This window comes from Nicotiana attenuata, chromosome 2, assembly GCF_001879085.1.
Source record: "Nicotiana attenuata strain UT chromosome 2, NIATTr2, whole genome shotgun sequence".
In the NCBI taxonomy this organism is placed as follows: Eukaryota; Viridiplantae; Streptophyta; class Magnoliopsida; order Solanales; family Solanaceae; genus Nicotiana; species Nicotiana attenuata.
In genome coordinates this window covers 56948352-56960314 of record NC_031990.1, presented here as the reverse complement: position 1 = coordinate 56960314, position 11963 = coordinate 56948352, and the positions used below count along the sequence as shown (strand labels likewise).

The following is an 11963-nucleotide window of genomic DNA, read 5'->3' as shown; positions in this document are numbered from 1 at the left end:
TATATTTTCTTGATCTTAGTGATTTTGAGGTATAGCTTATACAAGTAATATTTTCAGGTATACTAGGCTCAATTATTTTTAATGAATGGTTTGACTATAACTATTACAGTATTTAATATACATATATTATTAAAAAAATCATCAAATAGTGCCTCAACAAGATTTAAATATAGCATTCTACCTAAAAAGAATACAAATATAAAATATCAGTAAAATTTCAACTTTTAAAATTTTAGTTATATCGAGTGGAATATATTCCTTTTTCAATATTATAGAATAGAACTCATATTTAGTGGAGGTCAAGGAAGAAATAACAGAAAGCGGCGTTATAAGCAAAGCCCAAGAACACAAAAACATAAACTAGTGTCCTTTGAACTGTGGGATTGGGAAAAATCCGTGTGCTCCTTTGTTCAAACCGCACTATATATATTTATAGACAATTACTACTTCCTCTGTACCCTTGTCTCGTTTAAGGTTGTTCTCTTTTTCTCTCTGCGCTTTCTTTAAAAATCAAAAGGTATTGTCACGATCTCCAACTCTTTTCCTTTTCTTCAAAATCAAAATTGAATCTTTTTATTTGCATGTACTAATTTTGGCCTCCTTTTGCTGTTGGGTTCATCACTCTGTTCTTATTCTAAAACACTTTTACTTATGTTCTCGTTCTTACCCTTTGCGTTATTTTTTTTATTTGTGTTGTGGGTGTGGGGTTGGTGTCTTTCTTTGTTTAATTAACTGATACTGAATTTTAGGGGTATTTCTTGAAAGAAAAAGTTTTGGTTTCTCTACTGTTTCTTTGTTTTATTATATTGATGGTATTAGACATATATTTATTTATCTGTTTAGTTTTTGCATCTCTTTTTCACATAATTTAGGACTCTAGAACTGTATTGGCTGATAGCTACATTGTCTTTATTCTGAATTTGGAGAAAAATTGAATCTTTATTCCTATAAAATTTGAAGAGTTTTTCTCTAATAAGCGTGTTGTAGATGTTAAATATGTTGTAGGGGTCTCCCAATCATATTCAGAAAGGTATATACAAAATCATGAACTTGTTCATGTTAAAGTAAATATACTACTGTTCGAATCGTCTACGCGTATATTACTAGTAGAGTAGTATTGATCTCTCAAATTACTTGTAATTCAGTTATCACAAATAACTTGAATTGAAAGTGGTTTTTATTTACTTAAACAGTGTGCTCCATCTCATTCTTTCTTACTTATCAAGGAAAAAAAATGTTTTTCATCTCTCGGCTTTTGCTTCCTGTGTGTAGTTAAGTAAGTGCCTGGATCTTTTCAAAGAACCTGACTTTATTATTTTATGTTTGACATATTCGTAGGTGTATTAAACCTGTCGTTTAGATACATTATATAGATATAAAAAGAGGGAGTTGCAGTAGGTTAACGACTAGCGTAGAAGTAGTGGGATGAATTCTCTGGAGTGCAGCTGTTTTAAATCTTTGCTCTTTTAGTCCTTTGGTTTTTTTTCTTTGACAGCCGTTTCTACAAGTTATTTACATTGCTCTTCATGACCAGTACAAAATTGGATTATCTTTAACTGTCATCATTACCCGTTGGTTATTGATCTTAATGTAAAAATACTTGCATTTTGTGATCCCCTTTTCACTATTCAAGTTATTGCTGGAAAACTATGCCCCTGGAACTGATTGTTAGTACTTGTGTTAGGAAAAATGATCAAATTGTTCAAAGTAAAAGAGAAGCAAAAAGAGGCAAATGAGAATGGCAATGGGAAGGGCCCTTGCAACAAGCAGACCGCTGGGGAATTGCGTCTACACAAAGGTTTTGATATTCTCTTTTTGCTTGATATATTAACTCTTCTATTGTTGTTTCTGCAATATAATTTTGTTTGGAGTGTTTTATTTGAGCATCACACATTGGTTCTGTTGGAAATTAAATCAGCAATCAGAGCAACATGTCTTTTGATGCAGTAATCGGTATAGAAATATCTCGAAACTGGGTGATATTAACGTGAATGATGAAAGAACATTAAATTGAATTTGAAAATTTCCTCCTTGGAGAAAGGAACTCCGTAGATTGCTCAATTGGAAAAATAATGAGGATTGTTTTGGTCTATAGATGTCAAACCGCAGGCCTCCACTCCAGTGGCGTAGCCAAGAAATTCAATAAGGTTAGCGGGCTATGCAAGGGTCTTCAAAGTCTGTTTGTTTATCAATAACAAACAACAATAGCAGCCCAGTGTGGTCCCACAAGTGGGGTCTGGGGAGGGTAGGATGTACGCAGCCTTACCCCTACCCTGGAAGGGCAGAGAGACCGTTTCCGATAGACCCTCGGCTAAAGAAGGTGAGAGAAGTCATGGTAGCAAGTAATAGCAAAACAATAATTAGAAAACTAAATCGGAGATAGCAACAGATAGTATGAAAGGGGTACTGATAACAAGTAGCAGCAAGATAACATATTTAGAAAACTAATTCCAAGCTAGCAAACTACGGAATTACCAATGGCAAGTAACAACGAAATGAGACATGCGAATATAGATTAACAAGTAATATTTTATCCTGTGTTCAGTTGATCACCCTTGGCCACACATAGCTTCGCCTTTCTTCCAATTCTAGGAGGATGAAAAATATTTTGTAGATTGAGTGCTGATGGATGTGAAGGAGCAAACTGATGTCAATTACTTTTCTGTATGTGAACGTGTGTGGTCCTGATTTCCAGCATTAACCATTACTCGATTTCCAAGGATGATGTTGATGATCTTATAGCTTTATGCATTCAAGATGGTTATTATTGAGGTGCACGAGCAGTGTGGCAGGGCCTCTAGCGAATACATGCTGATTCAATTTCACCAGGGATGTAACTCATGTGTTGCTAATCACTGTGTCTCTCCAAGAAGAGATGCTTTATATACGTAACACGCTATCTTCCATCCTTTGAAAATATGTTGGTGCCTGTTCTCTTTCGAGTAGAAATACATTGAGTGATTGATCAAGAAAAATATGCTGTGTTATGTTGTCCTTTTCCTTCAAAATATTTTTTAATGACGTGGTGCCTTTTTTTTTTCTTGGTTCTTTTTTGGTTTTTTGTTGGGGGTGGGGGATGAATTTGTTTGTGAATGCTCAACTGTGATTGCATTTTTCCACTGTCTATTCTTTTCATGGTCTTATCATGAGGTTGTTTGATTGGAAATTCCCTCTCAATCTTTGTTATGGTAAAGTACTCCCGCTTGAGACTTACCCCTTCAACTCACTCTTTGCAGACATTACCGAGCTGAACCTGCCCCGTTCTTGTACAATATCATTTCCTGGTGGGAAGGATAAGCTGATGAATTTTGAAATTACAATTAAGCCATATGACGGATACTACGCGTAAGTAATTTCTACTGCACAACTGTTTTTTCTCCCTTCTTAATGTAGAATCTAGAACAACTGCATATCGAGCATAATTGTTTCAACAATGTGCATTCACTTTTCTGCACTTTCAGTTTATATATTTACTGCACAATCATGTTGATTCTCATCTAAACAACAACTTGATTTGGTGTTGCAGTGGTGGAAAATTTCTATTCTCTTTCGAGGTTCCATCATTCTATCCACACGAACCACCAAAAGTAAAGTGCAAGACCAAGGTACAGCTATTTCCCTCTCCATTATATTCTGGCATACATCGGCCACTGAGATTCTGTTTTTCATTAGCTTTCTGTATGAGATGCAGGTATACCATCCTAATATCGATTTGGAGGGTAGTGTCTGCCTCAACGTACTTAGAGAAGATTGGAAACCTGTTCTCAACATCAACACAATTGTTTATGGATTATATCATCTTTTTACGGTATAGTTTTGTTCTCTCCGACATCTTATTTGTTACATGTAAATACACAGTCAACTTATCCCAGGGGCGAAGCCAATGTTCTGGCTGCGGGTTCAGCGAATCAGTAGCTTTGGTTCAAACCCTGTATTAGTCTAGAACAATTTATTAATTATTCACAGTTTAATAATTTACAACTCAGTGACTTAAAATGCTTAGAATTCCGAATCCATAAGCTTGAAATCCTAGCTTCGTCTCTGACTTATCCCCGTTCAACACCTGTGCAGGAACCAAACCCCGAGGATCCTCTTAATACTGATGCTGCTGCTGTGTTGAGAGACAGGCCTGAGTTGTTTAAATCAAATGTGAGAAAGGCTATGTATGGTGGATGTGTGGACAACATAAGCTTCGCGCGATGCGTGTAGCCTACGGGTGTTCATCAGTCTGTATGGTTTTCAAAGATTTGATTTGGTATTTTTGGTTTTCGTTTATTAAAATATTAAATATTATACCAATACCATATCAAGATAAATTTTTTACCTTTTCGGTTTCAGTTTGTATGGTCAGATAATTTCGGTATTTTATTTATACTAACATTCTATCAACCACTCTTGTAATCGTGATTCGTGAAATTGAATTTTCAGACTCGAGCAAAAAGAAAAAAAATACTAATTGAGAACAAATTAAACTAAAACGTTAATGGTGTTTCATTCTAAAACAAGATTCTCTTTCTTTGCTTGAAAAAATAGGAAAAGTAAAAACATAATTATTAGAAGCCAAAAGTATATATGCATTCAACAATTCAAAATTAGGGTAAAAAAATTCAATGACCATATTAATCACATAATAACTAAACAATAGAAACTCAAGTTTAACCTTATTAGACAATGTTGTAAGCAGTGTTTTAAAAGGCGTGGGCATAAGACGAGATATATGTCTCAGCGAGCATAAGCCTCGAGTTTTAAAAGGCGTGGACATAAGACGAGGTATATGTCTCAGTGAACATAAGCCTCGAGGCACGGGGCGTAAGCCCCATGTGTATTTAATTTTTAATATTTCATAAAATATTATAATTACAATAAATATTTTTAAATAGGTAAAATTACATAAAAATTGAAGAAAACTATAAATAAGTCAAAAATATACACATAGATGTGCTCCGTCCCTCGAAAGACTAGTCAAAATAATCCGCTTATTACAAGCACAAGTAACTTGAGTAGAAAAGAATATAGTTGTAACATATACAACTTATCAGTTTTCAAGTTGGGAGTTGTTCTCATTTCCACAAGAAATGGATTGTTATAATAGCTTAAACGGCATGCCATGAAAAAAGAAAAACAAAAAACAGTTGAAACATGGTATGTCTGAAAATGCATTGTCTAAGAAGCTATGCTAAGTAGAAGAGAAGTGAGAAGAAAATTAACTATCCATCCCGACTCCATTGCAAAGGGTGAATTTAAAGAGATGTCATGTTAAAACCCTATTGTTTTATATAAACAATTTCAACTTTAATATTGAAGAGGGTACATTTAGTTGTGTTGCTTTCTTCTAACTTGAAAAGTGGTAGGTTTTACATGTAACACAGACAAACATGCGAAACCCATCCCTTACCTCTCTAACCAGTTACAGAAGCAACTACTTGAGCGTTGGCGTGCATCGACATATTCTTTGGTAAGCAAATGCATCCACTTGTTCCAGCACCAGTACATTTTTGAGTTAGATGAGATTAACCTGTTGTGACCACCATATGACATCTCTGCAAAATTAGACAGGAAAACTGTTGTTTTCGCCTACAGCAGTGCAGTAGGATTTCATCAATGTGGTCACAGAGAGAAACTCCAAATCCAAATGAACTGAACTTGCCAGATGGACACAAAGAGTCCAAGAAGAATGAATTAACAAAGAAATGACAAGTGTGGGATCATCATATCATCTCTGTTTCTTTTGCAGCAGCAAGTCTTGCATTTTCACGGTCCTGCTTGAATGTCCAATACAAAGGGGTGTAAAACAAGCAACATAAACCAAAAGGCACAACCATCATTGAAAATAGGCCTTTCGACAATGCTAAAGCCTCTCTTGTAGATCCTAATAAGGGATCAACTGACTTGGCATCATAGCCATACATTTTCTCGGCAAGAATTCCTACAATTGGAGCAGCAAAAGAAGAAAATGAACCCTCAAAGGCACGATCAAAAGCATATATCATGGTGCGGTGTTTTGAAGGCACCACTTCTGCAAACATTGGACCGTTTGTAGCAGTAGCACACCAGCTGATTGCGAGGCCCATTATGAATAAAGTCACAGCAAATGTGGAGTAGCTGCTTACAGACTGGGGGATAACTCGAAGAATGAACCATGAGAATGGGATGCCCATGAAAGAACTAAATTGAGCACACATGACACGCCCTGAATGAGGGTATATTCGAGACATTCTGTCTGCAACTACTCCACCGAAAAAGGATCCTAATGCGCATCCAGCAGCAAATAGGCCGACAAGTGCTGCTGCACTATTATGATCAAAACCTGCATCATAAGTTCATGATCACCATTGACGCACTTAACACCCATAAAAGAATCAGAAAATGGCCAAATATATCCCTTTACTATCGAAAATTGTTTAAACTTACCCTTCGTTATACTATGATTCACATTTGCCCTTATTTTTACGGAGGGCCACGTGGCAGCTCCTCATTAAACGACCCACCCCCAATTTAATCTATCCGGTGCACAACTCAACTACCCATAACCCGACCCATTATGACTCTTCTCCTTTCTCTTTTTGTTTTTGATGCTTTCTTAAGGTGGCCGTCGTTACGGCACCGACGCAACCACCAATAATACTATGATTTCTACTCCTCATCTATCCTCCATCAGTACACCTTTCCACCTCCACATAAAGCCCTTTATTTTCTAGAAGAAACAGGGGTCCAAAGATATTAACAACAAAGGAGATAACAAAGTCATATTTTTTGGGATCTTTCCAAAGCTAAAGCAAATTTCGTTGGGAAAGAGAGGAAGTCTCCATTGATTGCATAATAGGGAAAGATCCAAGGTTGTATTTCAGCGTGGATAGCGAAAAGGTATTGCAGATTAAGCACTTGAAATGAAAACTCAGAGGCAATGAGAGGATTGAAGTTGATGGGTTTCATGGGATGTCACTTGTTGTTTGAAGATTACGAAAATGGCTAGACTCTGTTGATGTTCAAATTCGAGAAATCAAGTTATGACGCTGTTGCTGATCACCACAACTTGAATAATGGAGTTCAAATGTGGTCCCAACAATCTTGTGGGTTCGGGTTCGAGACGAAGTTGATGAAGAATTGTTTATTGAGAAGTTGAAGAAGTTCATCTTCTTCGTCTTTGTCTTCGGCATCTTCGAGGTGTACAACTCTGTTACGGAATGGGCCAGCACTGAGGAAAATGAATTGAAGGGTCTTTTGGATTTTCCTTGCTGGTATATGCTTGGAAGAGATGAGCAAATTAAGTTCCAAGCAAGGAAATTAAAACTGCAGTTGTTTTCATTCACTAGCAGGTCGGCTTATGGGTAGTTGAGTTGTGAACCGGGTAGATTAAATTGGGGGTGGGTCGTTTAATGAGGAGCTGCCATGTGGCCCTCCATAAAAATAAGGGCAAATGTGATTCATAGTATAACGGTAGGGTCTGAAATGGCCAAATAGTATAACGAAGGGTAAGTTTAAATAATTTATGATAGTAAACGGATATATTTGGCCCTTTTCCGTAAAAGAATTGTACATCAGCACAAGAAAAAATGACATACTAAATCTTGAGAAAAGGCCACCTACCGATTAATTCAAACCACAGTGTAAAGAAAACAAAGGCTGTCCAAGGTAGGGATCCAACAAGACCCTGCAAAACAATGAACTGAAATGTTTGAACTTTGATTACAGTTCTCATGGCTGTCCAGGATTCCATCCAAATTGACATTGAATTGATATTTGAATGTCCCTTCTCTATCAGTTCTTCCCTAAAGCATCAGAAAGGAAAACTCAAAAATAACAACAAAGAGTAGAATCTGCTTAAGTACAGAATAGGAAATGAAGCAACAACTGACGAACATAAAGGTGGATTAACAAGCAACTACCTGTCAGAATGCTTTGAAATATCACGCTGGATGCTGGCTTTTTTCCTTGGGTCAACAACAAAAGAGAAAACAAGAAATCCTATCAAAGTACTCAAAGTTGCCATCACGACAAAGGCAAAGCGCCATCCTGGTATGCCCCAAAATTCATGACCAGCCATAACTGTAGCTATAGCTCCACCTCCTATCCCACCCACAGTACCAATTAGATTAAGAAACCCGAATCCCGCTCCTCTGACTTCATCCTTATAGCTATCAGCTATGAAGGACTGCAGTGCAGGTATCACAATTGCCAAACCGAAACCATTTACTGCTCTCCAGAAAGCAACCTGCAGAAAATACTTACTCGCACCCACTGCACCGGTTGATAGGGCCCAGAAGAGGATACCAATTGCAAGAACCGTGGGACGGTCATAATTTAAAACCAAAATACCTGCCACCGGTGATGCAATTCCCTGCACAAAGTTCCTTATGAATGTGAGATACCCAAGATCAGATGGTCCTGCTGTAAAAGCTTCACTGACTTCTTTGTAAACAGCTGGAAGGAGATTCTCATCAGCGCGCTCCATTATAGCGGCCATGTTGATGATGATTAGGGAAATGGAAATCCCAAAAATTGTCCTTGTTCTGTAGTGGGCCAACATATTAAAATCTGAAGTAGAAATGCTACAGTAAAAATGTATAAGAAGAATCTTCTCCCAGAAATCAAATGGATTGAATGAGATCGCATTATATCTCTTTTGGGGCTAAACAGTTTTTCAAGCTGTAATATAATCAGCATATACTAGGACCTGAAACAAAGGGAAATAACATTTTCTCTAGCAGGAAATATCATCTTATGGTAAGACCAAAGTTTGATCCGTGGAAAAGGTTTTATTTTTTTTTTTATCAGAGTAAATTTTATAGAAGATATGAACATGTCAGCAGAAAGGGTAATACAAATAAAAAATACATCCTTCAACCTAAATGCTTGAACAAAGAGCTCCTGCAGTTGATTGATGTAACATTGTAGAAGACCTAAATGACAGGTTCAGAAAATAAGGTAAACTGAAGCTTCATAAAACATGCAATAGAAATCACTGCCTTCTAACTTGTAAGTGTGAGTTGTAAGCTGGTAGATCTGACTATTCCATACAATCAGCGTCTTATCTGTATAAGTTGCACTTTTAGTAGAAAATCATAAAGCATTTGGATCTATGGACACTGAGAATAACAGGTTCAGGTCATGCTAAGAGCCAAATTTGTTGCACCACTTAGAGTCATGAAATAGGATAAATGAATAGTCCAAGTCTCAGGATGAAGAAAACTAAGAGCAATAGACACAATGTAATTACTTGATCAGAGATTTGACATCATTTTTCATGAATTATACCCCACATAGCTTATAAATTCACCCATCCTGTGTCTCATCGCTTAGGTGTGTTTTACATTGCAGTATCTAAATGACAACACTGCTTAAAAAATTTATTTCATCTACACGTGGGCACGTTAATCCATCTGAAAGTTTTTCAATCACTAAATACACTAGAACTACAGAATTCAACATTTAACACATGAATCACTCAAAAGCCTTACATTAAAAGGTCAAAGAACAGACAATAAAATAGCTTGACGCTGTTACTTAGACGTTTACTGTTGAAAGCCCATCTAAACCACAGGGTACAGGACAACTAGGTCTAATTGAACGAATGAGTGGCTATCAACATATTCTCCGAAAAGTCAAATTTTCAGGAGGGCATTGCGTTACCATGTGCTGAGATTCAAACAAGCAGAGGCTAAGTTAAAGAAAATTCAAGCAAAAACCATTTATCAGACCAACTGATGTGAAAAATGTATGAATAAGTAACATGTCGCATTGAAAAGCAAATGAATGATTAAGAGGTCCAAATTCACAGTTTTGGCTACACATCAAGAGGATCCAGTTCTCCATCTCGATGTAGGTAAAAATATGACTACTGAAGCTTTGTACAGCAGCATATTGAAAGTGAATCTCAATCTATCCCATAAATTCCATCAAAGGAACAGCTGCATTGATTTCCTATTGAAAAAATATCAAATCCTATTCCCCGAAGGATCACACCACAATATGTTCTGCCCCGATGGAAAGACCTATAGGAGTAGTATGAAAGATTATAAAATTCAACAGAAAGCGGAGAGATACATGGTGACTAACTAAAGGCAGCTGCATGTGTTCCTCACTCAAGGCAAACTACTTTCCATTTAAAACTCAGTTTGTATTTTAATTTTACAAGTTTGTCAGATTTCATAAATTAGATCCCTCGCTTTGTCTTTACAGAGTTGCACGTTGTAATCTATTGCATCTACTTCAACTCAAATGGAATTGAGACTTTCCCTTTAGCAGGTCCACTTAAGGAAGAGTTATTCTTCCTCTTCTGCTGGGGATTTGGCTGCTCATCCCCGTGTCACTTACTCTGCTTAACTGCAGTTAAACAAAAATAAAGAGAAAAGTGTTTCCACTTGGTAGCAATTAACTTCATCAAATCCAGACTTAATGATGAACTAAAAGTTCATTCGTTTTTTATCTGCACCCCATACCCTAGGGATCAATATCCATATCTCACTTACAAATACCAAAACTCTCAACCTATCAACAGCAAGGGGCTATCTTACTAACTGAGCCAACTCTAATACTAATTGCAGAAAATATCTGAATCCTGCAAACAAAAGCTGATAGAGGAGAGTAAGGTCCAAGACGGAAAAATACTCCCTGTGTTCCATTTTATATAGCACTCTTCCGTTTTAATTTGTTAAAAAAATATCTTACTACACTTAAACTCTTTTAACTTTAAACTTAACCTTAATTTATAGTCATAACAATGTCATGACATGTTTAAAATCGCAAGTCCAAACGAAACTTTAAGCCTTTCTTTTTACCTTAAACTCTATATCAAACTGCGGTTTAAAATGAAACAGAGGAAGTACCTATATGTATCAATATCTATAATGAATCCAAAAACCATAAAGAAACTAATAATCTCCACGAAACTACAACCACACAGTGGAACAGAAACACACACACACACAAAAAAAAAAAAAAAAAATCAACAATTAGTCCTATGCCTCAATATCAAACTAGTGCAGACCGTGTATACCAATTTCCAATATCCATTTCATTCCATTTGAACCCGGTTGAAACAGAAAAACAAACAAGTACAATATAAAGAAACAATAAGAGTGAAATATAACCTCATGGTGTGAAGGTGCCTGGGGAGCAAAGATTTGGGTCGAAAAATAGAAGAACGAAATCTGGAAGCTCTACCGGTTAAGCCCATGGGAATCCAAAGGAAAAGTCAACCTTTAAGGTTAACCAACGACCGGTCTGGGGCACGAGCCATTCAACGTGGGGGTTGGCTAACTATTTATTTGCCGCGCACCAATCCTTGTTATGAAGATCTGGAGATCTAATTAGTACTATTGAATATTCAATATTACAATAAAAAGAAAATTTCCTCGTACAGATCTGCGGTAAGCAATTCAGCAAATGGACAAGGCGATACTCTATTTGTCTCGTCATTATCCTTATTAATTATATAAATTTGGAAATGATGTAAGAAATAAGGAAGGACGTTTTGGTGGAGATTTGATTGGAACTGGTAACGGAAAGATTATGTCAAATCTTTGACAATATACAAAGTCAAGGCCAAACGTGTAATAACTGCTCTGCTGCAGGGGGGCTTCTACTTCTTATTTGATATTTGGGATTTCTACACTACTGTAAATTAAAGCTAGGGATAATAACATACATAATTACATATTAATATTAATAAATAATAATATAGCTATGGAATAAAGAGCAAAAATTTCCTTCCCCTCTCCCATGTGAATAAAAAAAATGAAAGAAGAAGAGCCAAGATTAAAATAAGTTAAAGTATCTTGAAGGCTTTCGTAGGATGAAGTAATAATTATTGATAGACTAGAATAGTAGAATTACTTAAAACTGATTCCAGATTAGAAAGTTTCTAAAATACTATATTGAAAAGTTGTTCTAATTGCGCCACCTTATGGCCAAATTCTGGCTCAACTACCTAAAAGCTTTCTCATTGTTCAAGAAAGAAAAAG

General features: G+C 36.4%; 2 protein-coding genes across 3 annotated transcripts; one reads left to right on the top strand and one right to left on the bottom strand.

Moving 5' to 3' along the window:
• LOC109210830 (probable NEDD8-conjugating enzyme Ubc12-like) lies at positions 311 to 4389 on the top strand. Of its 2 annotated transcripts, none has more exons than XM_019374310.1 (6): positions 311 to 474; positions 1685 to 1798; positions 3237 to 3345; positions 3527 to 3605; positions 3692 to 3808; positions 4072 to 4389. In XM_019374310.1, the coding sequence occupies exons 2-6, from the start codon at positions 1690 to 1692 to the stop codon at positions 4207 to 4209; spliced, it is 552 nt and encodes a 183-aa protein (XP_019229855.1). In that variant the 5' UTR covers positions 311 to 474; positions 1685 to 1689; the 3' UTR covers positions 4210 to 4389. The 2 variants fall into 2 exon arrangements, with proteins under 2 accessions (XP_019229855.1, XP_019229850.1); XM_019374305.1 differs by having other exon boundaries at positions 311 to 517.
• On the bottom strand, positions 5200 to 11616 carry LOC109210820 (protein spinster-like). The gene is made up of 4 exons (XM_019374295.1): positions 11091 to 11616; positions 7887 to 8510; positions 7588 to 7769; positions 5200 to 6307 (listed from the first exon to the last, which is right to left on the bottom strand). Exons 1-4 carry the CDS (start codon positions 11174 to 11176, stop codon positions 5709 to 5711), a joined length of 1491 nt encoding a protein of 496 aa, XP_019229840.1. The 5' UTR covers positions 11177 to 11616; the 3' UTR covers positions 5200 to 5708.

Bases quoted from the DNA above. Each gene is read 5' to 3' on its own strand.
- LOC109210830 (XM_019374310.1), top strand. From the start codon at position 1,690: ATGATCAAATTGTTCAAAGTAAAAGAGAAGCAAAAAGAGGCAAATGAG. The intron at 1,799-3,236 runs GTTTTGATATTC...CACTCTTTGCAG, and splicing joins GGAATTGCGTCTACACAAAG to ACATTACCGAGCTGAACCTG. The intron at 3,346-3,526 runs GTAAGTAATTTC...TTGGTGTTGCAG, and splicing joins CCATATGACGGATACTACGC to TGGTGGAAAATTTCTATTCT.
- LOC109210820 (XM_019374295.1), bottom strand. From the start codon at position 11,176: ATGGGCTTAACCGGTAGAGCTTCCAGATTTCGTTCTTCTATTTTTCGA. The intron at 8,511-11,090 runs GTTATATTTCAC...GGCCCACTACAG, and splicing joins AGGCACCTTCACACCATGAG to AACAAGGACAATTTTTGGGA. The intron at 6,308-7,587 runs GTAGGTGGCCTT...CTTATGATGCAG, and splicing joins ACTGTGGTTTGAATTAATCG to GTTTTGATCATAATAGTGCA.